Source organism: Caretta caretta, chromosome 8 (assembly GCF_965140235.1).
Source record: "Caretta caretta isolate rCarCar2 chromosome 8, rCarCar1.hap1, whole genome shotgun sequence".
NCBI lineage: Eukaryota > Metazoa > Chordata > Testudines > Cheloniidae > Caretta > Caretta caretta.
Genome location: NC_134213.1, coordinates 32,673,054 through 32,690,236, shown reverse-complemented (window position 1 = coordinate 32,690,236; position 17,183 = coordinate 32,673,054). Strand labels below are relative to the sequence as shown.

At 43.4% G+C, this 17,183-nt stretch overlaps 1 protein-coding gene across 3 annotated transcripts in view; it reads right to left on the bottom strand.

Moving 5' to 3' along the window:
- The window catches only part of RANBP17 (RAN binding protein 17), a 280,499-nt gene that overhangs the window by 226,682 nt on the left and 36,634 nt on the right, over window positions 1–17,183 (bottom strand). For all 3 annotated transcript variants that reach the window (XM_048862507.2, XM_075131375.1, XM_048862508.2), the window contains 3 exons: window positions 16,557–16,729; window positions 12,827–13,020; window positions 622–727 (listed from right to left, as the gene is read on the bottom strand). In XM_048862507.2, coding sequence (XP_048718464.1) covers window positions 622–727; window positions 12,827–13,020; window positions 16,557–16,729 — 473 coding nt within the window. The remainder of the gene's footprint in view (window positions 1–621; window positions 728–12,826; window positions 13,021–16,556; window positions 16,730–17,183) is intronic.

The window sequence follows — 17,183 nt, the reverse complement described above, 5'->3', positions numbered from 1 at the left end:
ACTCTCTACCCAGAGACAGGTTAAGGCCCATATTTTTAAAAGTGGCCTCAAATTTTGAGTATTTGACTTCAAATGCCTATTGCCTAATTTTCAAAGGTGCTGAGCATCTGCAGTTGCCACTGAATTCACTATTTGCAAACTCATGTGATTAAAATGAAGGAAGCAATCCAGGAAATAGACAAACGATAAAACTAACAATTAGCAAAACTACCATTTAAGTCCATGTGCATAATAAATAATAACTACCTTTTTAAGTCTATGTACATAACAAATGGTAGCTGCAGGTGCTCAGGCCACAATCATCCAAAGTTGGACACTAAAAACTGGGGCACAGAAAATGAGAGGTCAATTTTGAAATTCAAGCCCTAAGTGACTTACTGCCTGGCCACTCAGATCAGGATGAAAACACTACATCCTGAGATCTAGAACCATGCCACCATATTGAAAGATGAAGGAGCACGGTTGCAATTGGCTCAAATTTACACAAATTAAGTACAGCCCTTGAATTTGTAGCAGATACCAATGGATCCAACAACTGGGCAAAGTTTGGGCACCTCTCGTTTACCAATACATGTTAAAAAACACAACCCCTGTTTTGGTTTGTTTTAACAATACACTTACCGACAGGATAATTCTCCATCCATGGCATCATGTTCATCTGTACTGGTATAAGTTAATCTTCCTCCTACAACAGTACCAACAAGATATACCAGCCACGCCAGACGTCCTAACATTAAAAAGAAAGAAAAACCCGCTAATAAGCAACTACATTAGCAGAGTATAGTTCTGTAAGACATATGACTGTGGAAGAGTCTGCAAGAGTAGTGGTGGAAGCGTCATCCCTCAAGACATTTTAAAGTGGACTGGACAAACCAATTAAAATTATACACTTAGGAACAATCGAGTGCTCACAAAGGAAAAGGCCAGATTTGAGGGTTTCTTCCTCTTTAAAAAAAAAAACCTTAACTATAAATATGAACATAGGCATTAGACTAGAGCAGACCAGACTTCCATATTGTTCAGTATCCTCTCTCTGACAGAGCCCAGAACCAATTGCTCAGAGGAAGAAGGAACTCTATCCAGACTATCAGTATGACTCAGGAATGTCCAATTTATTAGCGACCTGCAGAACCTATCCACAGGATAGATCAACTGTGCTGGCAATTCCATAGTTAAAGCTGTAATTTGCTTTCCATTTTAAGAGGATGAGATGCTATACACACCTCAGTTTTAACTCTCCCTTCTATATGAATGCTCTCACATCTGGTCTTTAACCATAAGAGTTGTTGTTTTTGTTTTTTAGTTTACGGAAGTTAGTTCGGGCTAGGAAAATGTAAGAGTTTTTTGCTTTTTGACAAGACTTCTATTTTTTCATAGCATTTCACCTCAAACACCACTTAGTCTAGAAAGTCAAATTTGTTTTATTAATGTAAGTTTTTAAAGGTTGTGGAGTTCATTTGGGAGTTATTCTCAATAATTATTTTAACTTTAGGGATTCTATGAGGTTGCTACAGGATTTATAAGCTTCTTCAGGTCTGGCAAAATTTATGAATTCCACAGGCACAGCCTTTGTAGTTTGTTACCTCGCATTCAAATAAGAAATTAAAAAACTTCAGAGTCTCTCTTGGTAGTTTATAAGTTCTCTAGTTCTGAGCCAATGAAATCAGAAGTTTTGCAGACACAGGGCAAAGCCTGTATGCTCTTAGAGTTAAATATTTCCTATTCCAGAAAATTAGTAGCTTTCCATCATGTAGTTTTCAAGGTCTATGGGCACTGCCATCAGAGCTGAAAAGTTTTGAAGGTGCATCTCATCCATTAAAAGTTTTGCAGGCCCATTCTGCCAATCTTGTAAGCTATGTGATTGCCACTTCAGAGGTTACAAGGTCTGCAGGTACAGCCCAACAATTAGAATATCTGTAGGATCAATATGTAAATTTTGCAAGATCCATACGTACCACCCTTGTGCTTACAAGGTCTGTATACATTGCCAATGGGGCTTAGCCAGTATGCAGACTGTAAGCTCCATCCTGATAAGTATGGGATCTTCAGGACTGTTACAGTACTATCCCTGTAGAGTTTTTATACCTGCAGATCATGTAAACTGTGTATCCCAAAAACTCAGGAAATCCAATGCCATGTTGCAGAAATTAGGACAGTTTAAATTTCTCCCATGTAGTTTAATTACAAGACCCTGATCTTCAATATTTAGACCATGGCAGCCCTAGCTAAATTATTTGTGTTTAACCATGAGACCTAGTAACCAGGAATACCCTCAACTGGGAAAAAAGGTATAGTGGTATTAAAATAGTATTTTCCCATAAGATGGAGTCACTTCAGTGCCTGATCTAAGAGATGAATTGTAAGAGATTTATCAGATTGTTAGAGCTTCCAGTTGCACATTAACATGTCCCCTCAACTACAATGCTACTCCTGGCCTGTATGTTCACCAGGAAAAAAGTTGTACTGCTAACTCAAGTTAACTAACTCAAAGTAGTATCCTAGGGTATGTCTACACTACGGAATAAGGTCGAATTTATAGAAGTCGGTTTTTTAGAAATCGGTTTTATAAATTCGAGTGTGTGTGTCCCCACAGTAAATGCTCTAAGTGCATTAAGTGCATTAACTCGGCGGAGCGCTTCCACAGTACCGAGGCAAGCGTCGACTTCCGGAGCGTTGCACTGTGGGTAGCTATCCCACAGTTCCCGCAGTCTCCGCTGCCCATTGGAATTCTGGGTTGAGATCCCAATGCCTGATGGGGCTAAAACATTGTCGCGGGTGGTTCTGGGTACATATCGTCAGCCTCCCGTTCCCTCCCTCCCCCCGTGAAAGCAAGGGCAGACAATCATTTCGCGCCTTTTTTCCTGAGTTACCTGTGCAGACGCCATACCATGGCAAGCATGGAGCCCGCTCAGGTAACCGTCACCCTATGTCTCCTGGGTGCTGGCAGACGCGGTACGGCATTGCTACACAGTAGCAGCAACCCCTTGCCTTGTGGCAGCAGACGGTACAGTACGACTGGTAGCCGTCATCGTCATGTCTGAGGTGCTCCTGGTCGCCTCTGTGAGGTCGATCAGGAGCGCCTGGGCAGACATGGGCACAGGGACTAAATTTGGAGTGACTTGACCAGGTCATTCTCTTTAGTCCTGCAGTCAGTCCTATTGAACCGTCTTATGGTGAGCGGGCAGGCGATACGGACTGCTAGCAGTCGTGCTGTACCATCTTCTGCCGAGCAGTCATGAGATGTGGATGGCATGCAGTCCGTCTGCTGCCAGCCAAAGATGTAAAAGATAGATGGAGTGGGTCAAAACAAGAAATAGACCAGATTTGTTTTGTACTCATTTGCTTCCCCCCCCTCCCCTGTCTAGGGGACTCATTCTTCTAGATCACACTGCAGTCAAGATGCAGCGAGGTAAATCTAGCCATGTATCAATCAGAGGCCAGGCTAACCTTCTTGCTCCAATAAGGACAATAACTTAGGTGCACCATTTCTTATTGGAACCCTCTGTGAAGTCCTGCCTGAAATACTCCTTGATGTAAAGCCACCCCCTTTGTTGATTTTAGCTCCCTGAAGCCAACCCTGTAAGCGCCCCTCCCAGCGTCAGAGCAATGGCAAACAATCGGGCATCTGAGAGTGCTGTCCAGAGCAGTCACAATGGAGCGCTCTGATGGGGCTAAAACATTGTCGCGGGTGGTTCTGGGTACATGTCGTCAGGCCCCCGTTCCCTCCCTCCCTCCGTGAAAGCAAGGGCAGACAATCATTTCGCGCCTTTTTTCCTGAGTTACCTGTGCAGACGCCATACCACAGCAAGCATGGAGCCCGCTCAGGTAACCGTCACCCTATGTCTCCTGGGTGCTGGCAGACGCGGTACGGCTTTGCTGCACAGTAGCAGCAACCCCTTGCCTTCTGGCAGCAGACGGTGCAATACGATTGGTAGTCGTCCTCATCGTGTCCGAGGTGCTCCTGGCCGCGTCGGCTGGGAGCGCCTGGGCAGACATGGGCGCAGGGACTAAATTTGGAGTGACTTGACCAGGTCATTCTCTTTAGTCCTGCAGTCAGTCCTATTGAACCGTCTTATGGTGAGCAGGCAGGCGATACGGACTGCTAGCAGTCGTACTGTACCATCTTCTGCCAGGCAGGCAAGAGATGAGGATTGCTAGCAGTCGTATTGCACCATCTTCTGCCAGGCAGGCAAGAGATGGGGATGGCTAGCAGGCGTACTGTACCATCTTCTGCCAAGCAGCCATGAGATGTGGATGGCATGCAGTCCTTCTGCACCGTCTGCTGCCAGCCAAAGATGTAAAAGATAGATGGAGTGGGTCAAAACAAGAAATAGACCAGATTTGTTTTGTACTCATTTGCCTCCTCCCCTGTCTAGGGGACTCATTCCTCTAGGTCACACTGCAGTCACTCACAGAGAAGGTGCAGCGAGGTAAATCTAGCCATGTATCAATCAGAGGCCAGGCTAACCTCCTTGTTCCAATAACAACGATAACTTAGGTGCACCATTTCTTATTGGAACCCTCCGTGCAGTCCTGCCTGAAATACTCCTTGATGTACAGGCACCCCCTTTGTTGATTTTAGCTCCCTGAAGCCAACCCTGTAAGCCGTGTCGTCAGTCGCCCCTCCCTCCGTCAGAGCAACGGCAGACAATCGTTCCGCGCCTTTTTTCTGTGCGGACGCCATACCACGGCAAGCATGGAGCCCGCTCAGCTCACTTTGGCAATTAGGAGCACATTAACCACCACACGCATTATTCAGCAGTATATGCAGCACCAGAACATGGCAACGCGATACCGGGCGAGGAGGCGACGTCAGCGCGGTCCCGTGAGTGATCAGGACATGGACACAGATTTCTCTGAAAGCATGGGCCCTGACAATGCATGCATCATGGTGCTAATGGGGCAGGTTCATGCTGTGGAACGCCGATTCTGGGCTCGGGAAACAAGCACAGACTGGTGGGACCGCATAGTGTTGCAGGTCTGGGACGATTCCCAGTGGCTACGAAACTTTCGCATGCGTAAGGGCACTTTCATGGAACTTTGTGACTTGCTTTCCCCTGTCCTGAAGCGCATGAATACCAAGATGAGAGCAGCCCTCACAGTTGAGAAGCGAGTGGCGATAGCCCTGTGGAAGCTTGCAACGCCAGACAGCTACCGGTCAGTTGGGAATCAATTTGGAGTGGGCAAATCTACTGTGGGGGCTGCTGTGATGCAAGTAGCCCACGCAATCAAAGATCTGCTGATATCAAGGGTAGTGACCCTGGGAAATGTGCAGGTCATAGTGGATGGCTTTGCTGCAATGGGATTCCCTAACTGTGGTGGGGCTATAGATGAAACCCATATCCCTATCTTGGCACCGGAGCACCAAGCCGCCGAGTACATAAACCGCAAGGGGTACTTTTCAATAGTGCTGCAAGCTCTGGTGGATCACAAGGGACGTTTCACCAACATCAACGTGGGATGGCCGGGAAAGGTGCATGATGCTCGCATCTTCAGGAACTCTGGTCTGTTTCAAAAGCTGCAGGAAGGGACTTTATTCCCAGACCAGAAAATAACTGTTGGGGATGTTGAAATGCCTATATGTATCCTTGGGGACCCAGCCTACCCCTTAATGCCATGGCTCATGAAGCCGTACACAGGCAGCCTGGACAGTGGTCAGGAGCTGTTCAACTACAGGCTGAGCAAGTGCAGAATGGTGGTAGAATGTGCATTTGGACGTTTAAAGGCGCGCTGGCGCAGTTTATTGACTCGCTTAGACCTCAGCGAAACCAATATTCCCACTGTTATTACTGCTTGCTGTGTGCTCCACAATATCTGTGAGAGTAAGGGGGAGACGTTTATGGCGGGGTGGGAGGTTGAGGCAAATCGCCTGGCTGCTGGTTACGCGCAGCCAGACACCAGGGCGGTTAGAAGAGCACAGGAGGGCGCGGTACGCATCAGAGAAGCTTTGAAAAACAGTTTCATGACTGGCCAGGCTACGGTGTAAAAGTTCTGTTTGTTTCTCCTTGATGAACCCCCCCGCCCCTTGGTTCACTCTACTTCCCTGTAAGCTAACCACCCTCCCCTCCTCCCTTTAATCATTGCTTGCAGAGCCAATAAAGTCATTGCTGCTTCACAGTCATGCATTCGTTATTCATTCATCACACAAATAGGGGGATGACTACCAAGGTATCCCAGGAGGGGTGGTGGAGGAGGGAAGGAAAATGCCACACAGCACTTTAAGCACAGCACTTTAAAAGTTTACAACTTTAAAATTTATTGAATGACAGCCTTCTTTTTTTTGGGCAATCCTCTGTGGGGGAGTGGCTGGTTGGCCGGAGGCCTCCCCACCGTGTTCTTGGGCGTCTGGGTGTGGAGGCTATGGAACTTGGGGAGGAGGGCGGTTGGTTACAGAGGGGCTGCAGTGGCAGTCTGTGCTCCAGCTGCCTTTGCTGCAGCTCAACCATACACTGGAGCATACTGGTTTGGTCCTGCAGCAGCCTCAGCATTGAATCCTGCCTCCTCTCATCATGCTGCCGCCACCTTTGAGCTTCAGCCCTGTCTTCAGCCCGCCACTTACTCTCTTCAGCCCGCCACTTACTCTCTTCAGCCCTCCACCTCTCCTCCCGGTCATTTTGTGCTTTCCTGCACTCTGACATTATTTGCCTCCACGCATTCGTCTGTGCTCTGTCAGTGTGGGAGGACAGCATGAGCTCGGAGAACATTTCATCGCGAGTGCGTTTTTTTTTCTTTCTAAGCTTCACTAGCCTCTGGGAAGGAGAAGATCCTGTGATCATTGAAACACATGCAGCTGGTGGAGAAAAAAAAAGGGACAGCGGTATTTAAAAAGACACATTTTATAAAACAGTGGCTACACTCTTTCAGGGTAAACCTTGAAAGTTAACATTACATACATAGCACATGTGCTTTCGTTACAAGGTCGCATTTTGCCTCCTCCCACCGCGTGAACGGATTTTGGTTGAATGCCAGCAAACATACACTGCAATGCTTTGTTCTACAGTGATTCCCCAGTACGTGTTGCTGGCCTGGAGTGGTAAAGTGTCCTACCATGAAGGACGAAATAAGGCTGCCCTCCCCAGAAACCTTTTGCAAAGGCAGAACCGCAAATGCCAGGGCAAAGTAATCCTTTCACATGCTTGCTTTTAAACCATGTATAGCATTTTAAAAGGTACACTCACCAGAGGTCCCTTCTCCGCCTGCTGAGTCCAGGAGGCAGCCTTGGGTGGGTTCGGGGGGTACTGGCTCCAGGTCTAGGGTGAGAAACAGTTCCTGGCTGTCGGGAAAACCGGTTTCTCCGCTTGCTTGCTGTGAGCTATCTACAACCTCCTCATCATCATCTTCTTCGTCCCCAAAACCTACTTCTGTATTGCCTCCATCTCCATTGAAGGAGTCAAACAACACGGCTGGGGTAGTGGTGGCTGAACCCCCTAAAATGGCATGCAGCTCATCATAGAAGCGGCATGTTTGGGGCTCTGACCCAGAGCGGCCGTTCGCCTCTCTGGTTTTCTGGTAGGCTTGCCTCAGCTCCTTCAGTTTCACGCGGCACTGCTTCGGGTCCCTGTTATGGCCTCTGTCCTTCATGCCCTGGGAGATTTTCAGAAAGGTTTTGGCATTTCGAAAACTGGAACGGAGTTCTGATAGCACGGATTCCTCTCCCCAAACAGCGATCAGATCCCGTACCTCCCGTTCAGTCCATGCTGGAGCTCTTTTGCGATTCTGGGACTCCATCATGGTCACCTCTGCTGATGAGCTCTGCATGGTCACCTGCAGCTTGCCACGCTGGCCAAACAGGAAATGAGATTCAAAAGTTCGCGGTTCTTTTCCTGTCTACCTGGCCAGTGCATCTGAGTTGAGAGCGCTGTCCAGAGCGGTCAGAATGGAGCACTCTGGGATAGCTCCCGGAGGCCAATACCATCGAATTGTGTCCACAGTACCCCAAATTCGAGCCGGCAACGTCGATTTAAGCGCTAATCCACTTGTCAGGGGTGGAGTAAGGAAATCGATTTTAAGAGCCCTTTAAGTCGAAATAAAGGGCTTCATTGTGTGGACGGGTGCAGGTTTAAATCGATTTAACGCTGCTAAATTCGATCTAAAGTCCTAGTGTAGACCAGGGCCTAGTGAAGACAAGGTAGTTTACACATGAGTTAAGGCTATGGTGGAGCATATTCTTTAACTCCACCAGCTAACTTATGTGAAAACCAGAAACTGCCTGGTCTTCCCTAGGATTTTAACCTCGATTTACGAACACACTTTTTTTCCCTAGTAAAGACAAGGCCTTGGAGATTTGACCAAAACATGTTTCAATATTGAATGCCAAGGAAAACCTAGACACATGAACACTGCAATATTTTCCTTTTAAACAACATACCAATGGCCACATACTGTCCTTCATGGCATTTCTCTGCAGAGAATGAGGGCAAAATATTATATTTTATCTTAAAGGAATAGGTAAAATGAGAGAGAGAAAGAAAGAATGACAGACAGACAGACTTTTCAGATTTGTTTGTTCTGTCTTTTTGGAAAGATCCTAAATCTCTTCATGACAAAACACATTACCCAAAAGTATGCATGTATAGAGAAAAATTATTCTAAGTAGTGTATAATAGAGTTTTTGATATATGTATAGCATGCTCCAATTTGCATATATGTTAGTGTTTAAAGTTTGTTTCACATTCTTTACTGAATTCTTCATTTGTATACCACTAAGCTTCATTTAATCTCCCCCAAGTTTTACAGTGACACATTCTGAAAGTACAGAACTGAAGGGCAATGAATTTTCGCTGCCCAGGCCCATTCAGGTAAATCTTTCCGAGATACACACCTATGCATTAAAGGTCTGATCCAGATTTCTGACATTGGTGTAAATAAGGGATGACTCCATGTCATTAATGGAGTTACTCTGATGTAAACAACAACAAAATCAGGCCCTACATTTAAACCCTGTGATAGTAATCTAATGGGAAGAACACAAGCAATGATAAAATAGATACTAAAATGTACCACAGAATGCAAATAAGGGGAACATGATTTTCAATACAAGTATTTATAACAGAGCATTCTGATCTATATCTTGCAAAAACTTTTGCAATAGAATTTAAAATCACCAGCAGATAAAGCTTAGGGATACATATGCTAATGTTTACTTTTACTTCCAAGGCACAAAGGAACATTAATAAATTATTTTACAGTTTTGGAGAGACACTGATGACACTTACTTTAAAATTCATTAGATATCTGAGACCAAGGAAATGGTGGTTTGCCTCCCACACCCAAGATAAGAAAGCAGGGAGGTCAGCCCCCCACAACCTACAGAAGGATAGAGCCAGCTGCATGGAGGCACTGTCTCTCTGCACTTATCTTTAATCCCTAGCCTTACACATGCTTTCATGCAATGCAGCCAGATAGTGGCTGCCCTTGGAGGCCCATTATCTGTACCCCAACCCTCATCCCCCCCATGTGCCTATCCTGGACCTTCCAATAGTCCTCTGTGGACTTGAGGAAAGGTGTGATGTGATGGATTCAGTTGACTTCAGACCCACTGGCAGAGGGGACCTCTGACTGAAGACCGCAGGGGGACTGATTCTCTGCAAAGATTTTGCAGTATGTCTAAACAATCTGGACTAACAGTACCAAATGTTAGTATCTTTTTCTATTCCAATAAATTATAAAATTAACTCCTCACACTAAGTCAAACACGTAGTTTTTAAATAAGTGTTATTTTTGTGATTCTGTCACAGGCTGATTTGGCACTCATTGAGCAGTATACAGGAGGTACTGGGTGAAATTCTACAATCTGACATACAGGAGGTCAGAATAATGGTATCTTCTGGCCTTAAAATCTATGAGATTTGCTGTGATGGCTGTCGAAACATTTAAGTTAAAAAGGAGAATTATTAACCTGTTAAGGCACTTACACTTGGACAATGTCAAAAAATATATAATCCGAGAGAACGTCCCCTGGATTCTAGATAATCTGTTTTTTAAAAAGCTATGTGATATCATACATTGACCAACCATACTGTACGTAATCACATAGAACATTAGTGAATCAACAAAGGAGGTGTCTATTAATCACCTATGGGGACAACTGTGTTCCAAAGACTGTGAAATACTTGCTGAACTCATCACTGATGGCACGGGGCTAATGCACAGCCAGAGAAAGATGATTACAAAAGCAAGCTAATTCAAAGGAGCAGCAAAAAATAAGATGTTTGCCAAATGGCCAAACACTGCAATAAAAAATATTTTATTTACAAGTTTCTAAGAACTATGAAGGTAAAATACGCCCTGCACAAGAGCCCCTCTCTAGGAAGGCAGCATGACCAGTTGTTTGAACATGAGACCAGCTGTTTGAAAAAGAAGCTCCTGAGCACTAAACTTGGCTCTTTTTGGACTCTTTGGGTGTGTAAACATCGCAACTAGACATACCCTAAGTGAGACTTTAACCAAGTAGCTTATGCCAAAGTTTTCAGCAGTGAACACTGATTTTGGATGCCTGATACACCTCCAGCCTAATTTTCTTATGTGCTGCACACATCTCAAATTGCACATGCAACAACTGAGGCAACCATAATTACTGAATGCTTTTGAAAATTTGGCCTTAATTTTTGTCTCAATTTACTCATCTGTTTTTCAAAAAAAAGAGAGAATGCCTACTTATTTCAGAGGAATGTTATGAGAATTCATTAGCTAATGTTTATACTTGACCATATATATTCTATTATAAATTATTAATTATTATTAAAGAAGGGTTCCAGAGAGTATTGAGACCATTGTAATAACTTACTAGATTTGTGGTTCTCAAGAGGCCTCTCCACACACACACACACACACACACACAGACACCACCATCAAATAAAAAAAGACCACCCATGCACAAAAATATTCCACAATTACACAACGTACAGAAGCCAATTTAAGCCAAATTACACAACGTATAGAAGCAGCAGCACCAGAGGACTGTATAACTAAAATGACCAAATCAACAGCAGGCTCTCCAGTGACTTGAAAGGCTAAAGCCACCCAGTAAAGAGTGGCCATTTCAAAAGACAGCAGCAAACAGCAGCTGCTTTTCAGAGCTGTATGGTTCAAACAGCAGAGCCACTATTTTGAACCACACACTCTTGTCAACAATTTGTATTTAAACATAAAACTAGTTACTCTGACACTTATTGAAGTAGCTCAGATTTAAACAAAGGCTATTTTTCTGATGACTCTCTCTCCAGTCTCATTTGTGGAAAGCAGAATCTCAACTCTTAACACAAAACCAGTTTACCATTACAGTTTTCCCTGTTCTTCTCTACTTCCACTATATGAAGTGTTCAGGGCACTTGCTTTTGCAGCTGCTTAGCTAGACTACATATTTTTTCTTTGGCAAAATAATTATTGCTGTAATAATCTGTAATTATGGTTTATAACAGCAATAATCCCAAAGAAATCAGTCATTACCATAGATCACAAGTAATCGTTAACTACTGTTAATGACCCATTTCTTGGGGATTATTGTTTAGTAAACCATGACCGCATCACCATCGATACAGAGAGCAAGACAATATAATAAAATGAGATCTTAATATAATATTAACTTATTTTGTAACATTAAAAGCCATTAAACATCTAAATTAAAGTATGTATAACTAAGGGATGTAACATTTATTGTTCAGCATGAACAGAAGTGTTTAGTTTGCAGAAAAGAAACTGAATTCTTCTGCAAGGAGCAATACAGAATTAAACTGCACCAAACTTTCTCTTATGCCAAGTATTGGCCTATGGAACATTCCTGCATTATTGTAGCTGATCATTCCCCTTTGACTCTATGTGTAGAAGAATCCAATAACAGCAGTGAAGTACAGACTGCAGCTGGAGAACAGAAAACTGCCTTTCAATGCAAGTTTGCTAATGGACCACAAAGGGGAAGTGACAGGTGCATACAGGGAAGGGAAGTAAGAGAAAGAGTCAGACCACGTGCATTACATAAGCTAGAATAAAATGGCTCCCCACATTTAACTCTGCATTTTCAAGATGTTAACAAAAAGCAGCAGTATGAATGGCAATATCCAATCCAAAATATCGACAACAAAAGAACAGCTGTATTGGAGGGAACAACACAATTCAGTCATATAAAGATGCAATAACTATAAAACAGCTACACTAGGAAAGAGTTAGTCATTTACATGGTCAAGTTAAACAAGGCACAGATAGGAACAATTAATCTATGTAATAACATTACATAGGCCATAATATTGTACAGTTTACATACATTATCTCTTTATAACTAAGCTGCTTTTCCAATACTACTAATTGATCCTCACAAAACTCAGAGGGAAGTAAGGATAATTGGTGTATTTATTTTACAGATGGGGCAGTCAAATCAGAGAAGTTAAGGCCTACATTTTCAAAAGTATCTGTCAAGTTTGGGTCCCTCGGTTTTCAGGTATCCAACCTGAGGGGTCCCTCGGTTTTCAGGTATCCAACCTGAGAAATGTACAGCCTGGTTTTCAGAAGTGATGAGTTCTCACAGCTCCCACTGCCTTCTAATTGAAGTGTGGATTTTCACCATCTTTGAAAGTCAGAACTTTCGGTTCTAAAACTGGGAACCCAAAAACTGAGGCACTCCATGCTGGAGGCAACTTTTGAAAATGTGGGCCAAACTGACTTAAGTGAAGTAAAAACAGGGTTAGAACTCAAGAGTTACCACTTTCCAGACACGTACTCAGACCACCGGATCACACTTCCCTCTCATACACAGATGGATAATTTTGCACCATTTCAAGTCCACATAACAGAGAACAATGCAGTCTCAATCATAAATGAAATAAATACTAACCTTCTTGGACTGTGATTTCTAGTGGATTCCTACTAGAAGAATGCAATAGCTTTTGGTAGTTTTGTGCATTTTGGTCAAACAACTGTACAAGAAGTGCACAGGTCTTTTCATATTCACACCTGCTGACTGTGCAGAGTTGCTCCAGCTGCTGAAATACAGTAGCTGTATCATCCAGAGGATCTTCCAAACCATCTCTGCAATAAACATAAAATAGGGGTTACTTACTAGAAACTATTGTTCTTAAAGAGTTGCCTCTGTGCATTCACATCTGTAATAACTAACATCTCCAGCATCAAGCTACAGGACTGTATAACAAAGTTGTGTCCTCAGGGCAGTCCATTAGCATTCTCATGCTGCAATGTCATCATTGGCTTAAACCATATAATCTATATAAAGAACCATACACACCCCAACCACCTCTATCCTTCTCCCGAGCCGACAGAGTCCTGAAATACAAAGAACTCAGAGGCAGAGGGGAAAGACAGATGAGCAATGTGAATGCACAGAGATAACTCTTGAAGAAAAATGGTTACTAGTAAATAATTCCACTTTCTTCTTCAAGGGCCTCAATGCATTTCCGCTTATGAGAAAGTAGTAAGTAGTGCTCCTATTAGAGGATGGTGGACAAGACATTTTACGCAAAAATTGGCTATGACAATGCCTTACAAAACTGAACATTAGATCGCAATGCCAAGTCCAACGAATAATTGTTAATGACAGAATAAGCAGAACTCCATGTTGCTGCTTTGCAAGTCTCTACCATAGCAGTCTCAGGCAGCTCCATAGGCAGCTCTGGCCCTAGCAGAATACATCTTTAAGCCAAGAGATACTGTTTATTTGGCTAAGGAGTAACAAAGCTCAACATCTAAGACGTAGAAGCAGAACATCACTGGGTAGCCTGGGATCTGAGGAACAAAACAGGAAGGGAGATATAATGGGACAGATGAAAATTTGACACCGCCACAGATATAAAGCTGGGGTGAGGTCTCAAAATGACTTCTTTATGTAACACTATAATGGGTTCAGAGGCCATAACTAAAAAAATCCACCCTTGGCATTGAGAAAGGAGGTCAGGGCACAACGGAAGCGGAACCAACAGTTCTCTGGACAGAACAGTGTGCCAATGCTGCCACAGCCACATTTGTGTTAGCAGTATGATGTTGGCTCTATCCTCTCTGATTTTCCTTACAAGTCTGGGTATCGAAGGAAGGCTAGGAGAGGACTGCTCCAATTCAGCAGCAATGCATCCGATGAAGATTTTTTATCTTTGTGACCAGTGGTGCAGTAGATGACACCTGGCATTATGAATGGTCACAAATCAGTCAATTTGTGGCTGACCACAGCTGAAGAATAATGAGGATACCACCTCATTTAGGGACCACTGATGTTGGTTGTAAGATTTCCTGCTGAGGATGTCTGCCTGTATGCTCTCCTTCCCCACTGTTAGATGTACAGCTAGTGGGTGTGCCAAGAGTAATGTCAAAACAGGTAAGCAGTCTCTACAGAGGACATGCATCAGTAGAGGAGACCAAGAACAGTGCCTCCTTTTCTTTTTCTCCTTAGGCTCCTTTCACAGATCAGAATGCTTCCTCCTCTTTTCTTTTCTCTTCCCTGGGACAGGATCATGAGGAGATCTGGAAGCCCGACTCTGAATAGTGACGTTGACCAGTGCTGACTGGGAGCGAACCAAGGAAATTTTTGATGCCAACAAAGACAGCAGTGCTAGAGCAGTCCTGTTTGGATAAAGCATACAGCACTAGACAGTACCAACCAGGAGACTCAGCCCAAGTAAGCGTTTGCTTCAGGAAGGTCAATCTGAGGCCAGACAACAAGGGGGGCAATGAAGCTGGGGCAGCAAAATGCATCTCAAATCTTTTTACAGAAGACCTCAGCACTCCCAAAAGAATGTGAGGATAGTCCAAGGAAGCCAAGTGCACCTGCAGTATTAACTTTCTGTTCTCCTCAACTGAGAAGAGATGAATTCTCATCCGATGAAGTGAGCTGTAGCTCACGATAGCTTATGCTCATATAAATCGGTTAGTCTCTAAGGTGCCACAAGTACTCCTTTTCTTTTTGCAAATACAGACTAACACGGCTGCTACTCTGAAACCTGAGAAGAGACAGTGCAGCAAGCTGTCTCCTGGGAGACTATGAGCCTGTCCCAGGCACTGTAGGCACCAAACATGTTCATCTGTCTCTGGAAAGATGGTTGAGCAGGTGGCACATCTTTTCAACTCCAAACAGAGTTCAGGACTAGACACAGCCTAGGGGGTAATCCAAGGCAAGTGACCTCATCTACTCTAATTTTAATATGACTGACTCACTCACTGTAAAAGGATAGGCTAACATGCTTGCAGACTTGAGAAGTAGTTCCACTTCGGTCTTGCTGCAAACGAACTGAGATGGCTGTGGTTGTGCTCTTCCTCATACAGACTGACATGATGACAGCATCCTAGCATGAGAGGATGCACCCCACAGGACACAAAGCTTAGTTATACAGTTTCACAGCTTGACACTACAGGAACTAGACCCTGCAAGTGGGAATGCACAGAGGCCCCCCGAAGAAGGATTAAACATTTTTAGCCATTCAAAACACATTTTTTCTTTGGCTGCTTTATTTGCTGTGATCGTATGGTAAATTTGTCTAAAATATAAAAAGGATTTTGGCTATAAAATGTCAAGTCAATAAATAAGAATTACTAGCTGGGACAATAAGTATAAATCTATATAGCAAATGAAGGTAGTACTCACTTAAACGTGTACTGCAAAGCAAAAATAATACAGAATCAGCACAGATTTGTATCTCATTAACCAAGCTGTCATGGCATTTAGTACAGAAATTGTTAAACAACCCTTTTATTCAATTTTTTTAAAAGTTCTCTGAAAAGTTATTCTCTGAAAAGCGACTATAGAAAATGTATACTGGTGTTCCATTTTTGTGTGCATGCAAGAGTTAGTTATGGATAGAATATGCTCAGTTTACGAGTAAAAAGTTCACACAGACAACAAAAGAGATTCTGCAAGTGGAACTTAGTGAGCAATTTTGTTGATGATACATGAATTGGAATAGAATCCAACTTACTCTCTCCTAGCTTTATTGGCCCTGTGGAGAACAGAGGAATAAATATATATTTTTTAAAAACAGCTCATAGCTTATTTTTTTTACTAAAATAAGCAACTATAACTTCGAATACAACAGGGAGCAGATGTGCTGAGTAAAAAGGGACCACTTTACAGTAATTTTTCAGAGCAGAATCACATTTTAAAATAATTCTGCCACCTCATCTTGTGCTACTCTCTCCCACCCTTTCATTAACAGGTGGGATTGCTTCTGCTGCCTTCCTTTGCTCATGTAGAGAGGGACCCTCGGAAGCTCCTGCTCTAATGGTATAAATGGCAGAAGAGGCTCAGCATCAACAATATTTTAGATATTGGATTATAATGGGCAAGGATCTTTTTATAAAATAAGGGGGCTCTGGAAAAGAAACAAATTGAACTCAAGTTTCATTTTTAATTTTGGTTTTAAGACACTGGGCCAAATTCTGATCTCACAACAGTGTAAAACAGGAGTGATGACTACAATCAATGAATATAATTTAATGTAACTGACGTGAGAAAAAGACCATTAAGTTTTATTGATTTTAAAACAAAAGCACAACAGAAAGAACAATGTACCAGCTAATCAGTGCTCTAAAACTGCAAAGTTCTGTTTATACTGAAGAAGGTTTACCTTATAACTACAGGAACAGATTCCAGTCTAGAAGTAATGTATGCTTTTGTAATTTCTGGTGCATATGTATCTAAAAGGTGTGGTTCTGTTGATTTCACAAAAGGTACCGATGCTACCATTCTCTGCCACAGAGTTAGCAGATAGTGAACACTGTTTGGAGCAAACTCCCAGTGCTACAAAGAAACAAATTAATTTTCATTAGAGCATATCTTATCCTGTGAAAATTCATGAACATTCAAACCTTATCTTCCCTACTAGTATTATTTATGTTGAGGAAGTCCTCAAATATCCCAATCAGAATCAAGGCCCCACTGAATTATACTAGACCAGAGGTGGCCAAACAGCAGCTCGCGAGCCACATCTGGCTCTTTTACAGTTGAAGTGTGGCTTGTGGACACCCCTCCCCGCATTCTCTGCCTACCAGACTGGGTGGAGGGAGGCTGAGGGCTTCTGCCTAGCAGCCGGATGGTGCAGCTAGGAGCTTCTGTGTGAGACAACTGGTGCCTGCTGGGAGTGGGGGGTACAATTTAAAGGTTCCCCCTACAAAAGCTGGAGTCACACCCCTCTCTTACCCTCAGAGGGCCCTCCCTGCAGCTCCCAGATGTTAGCTCCTTGTGAAGAGGCAGA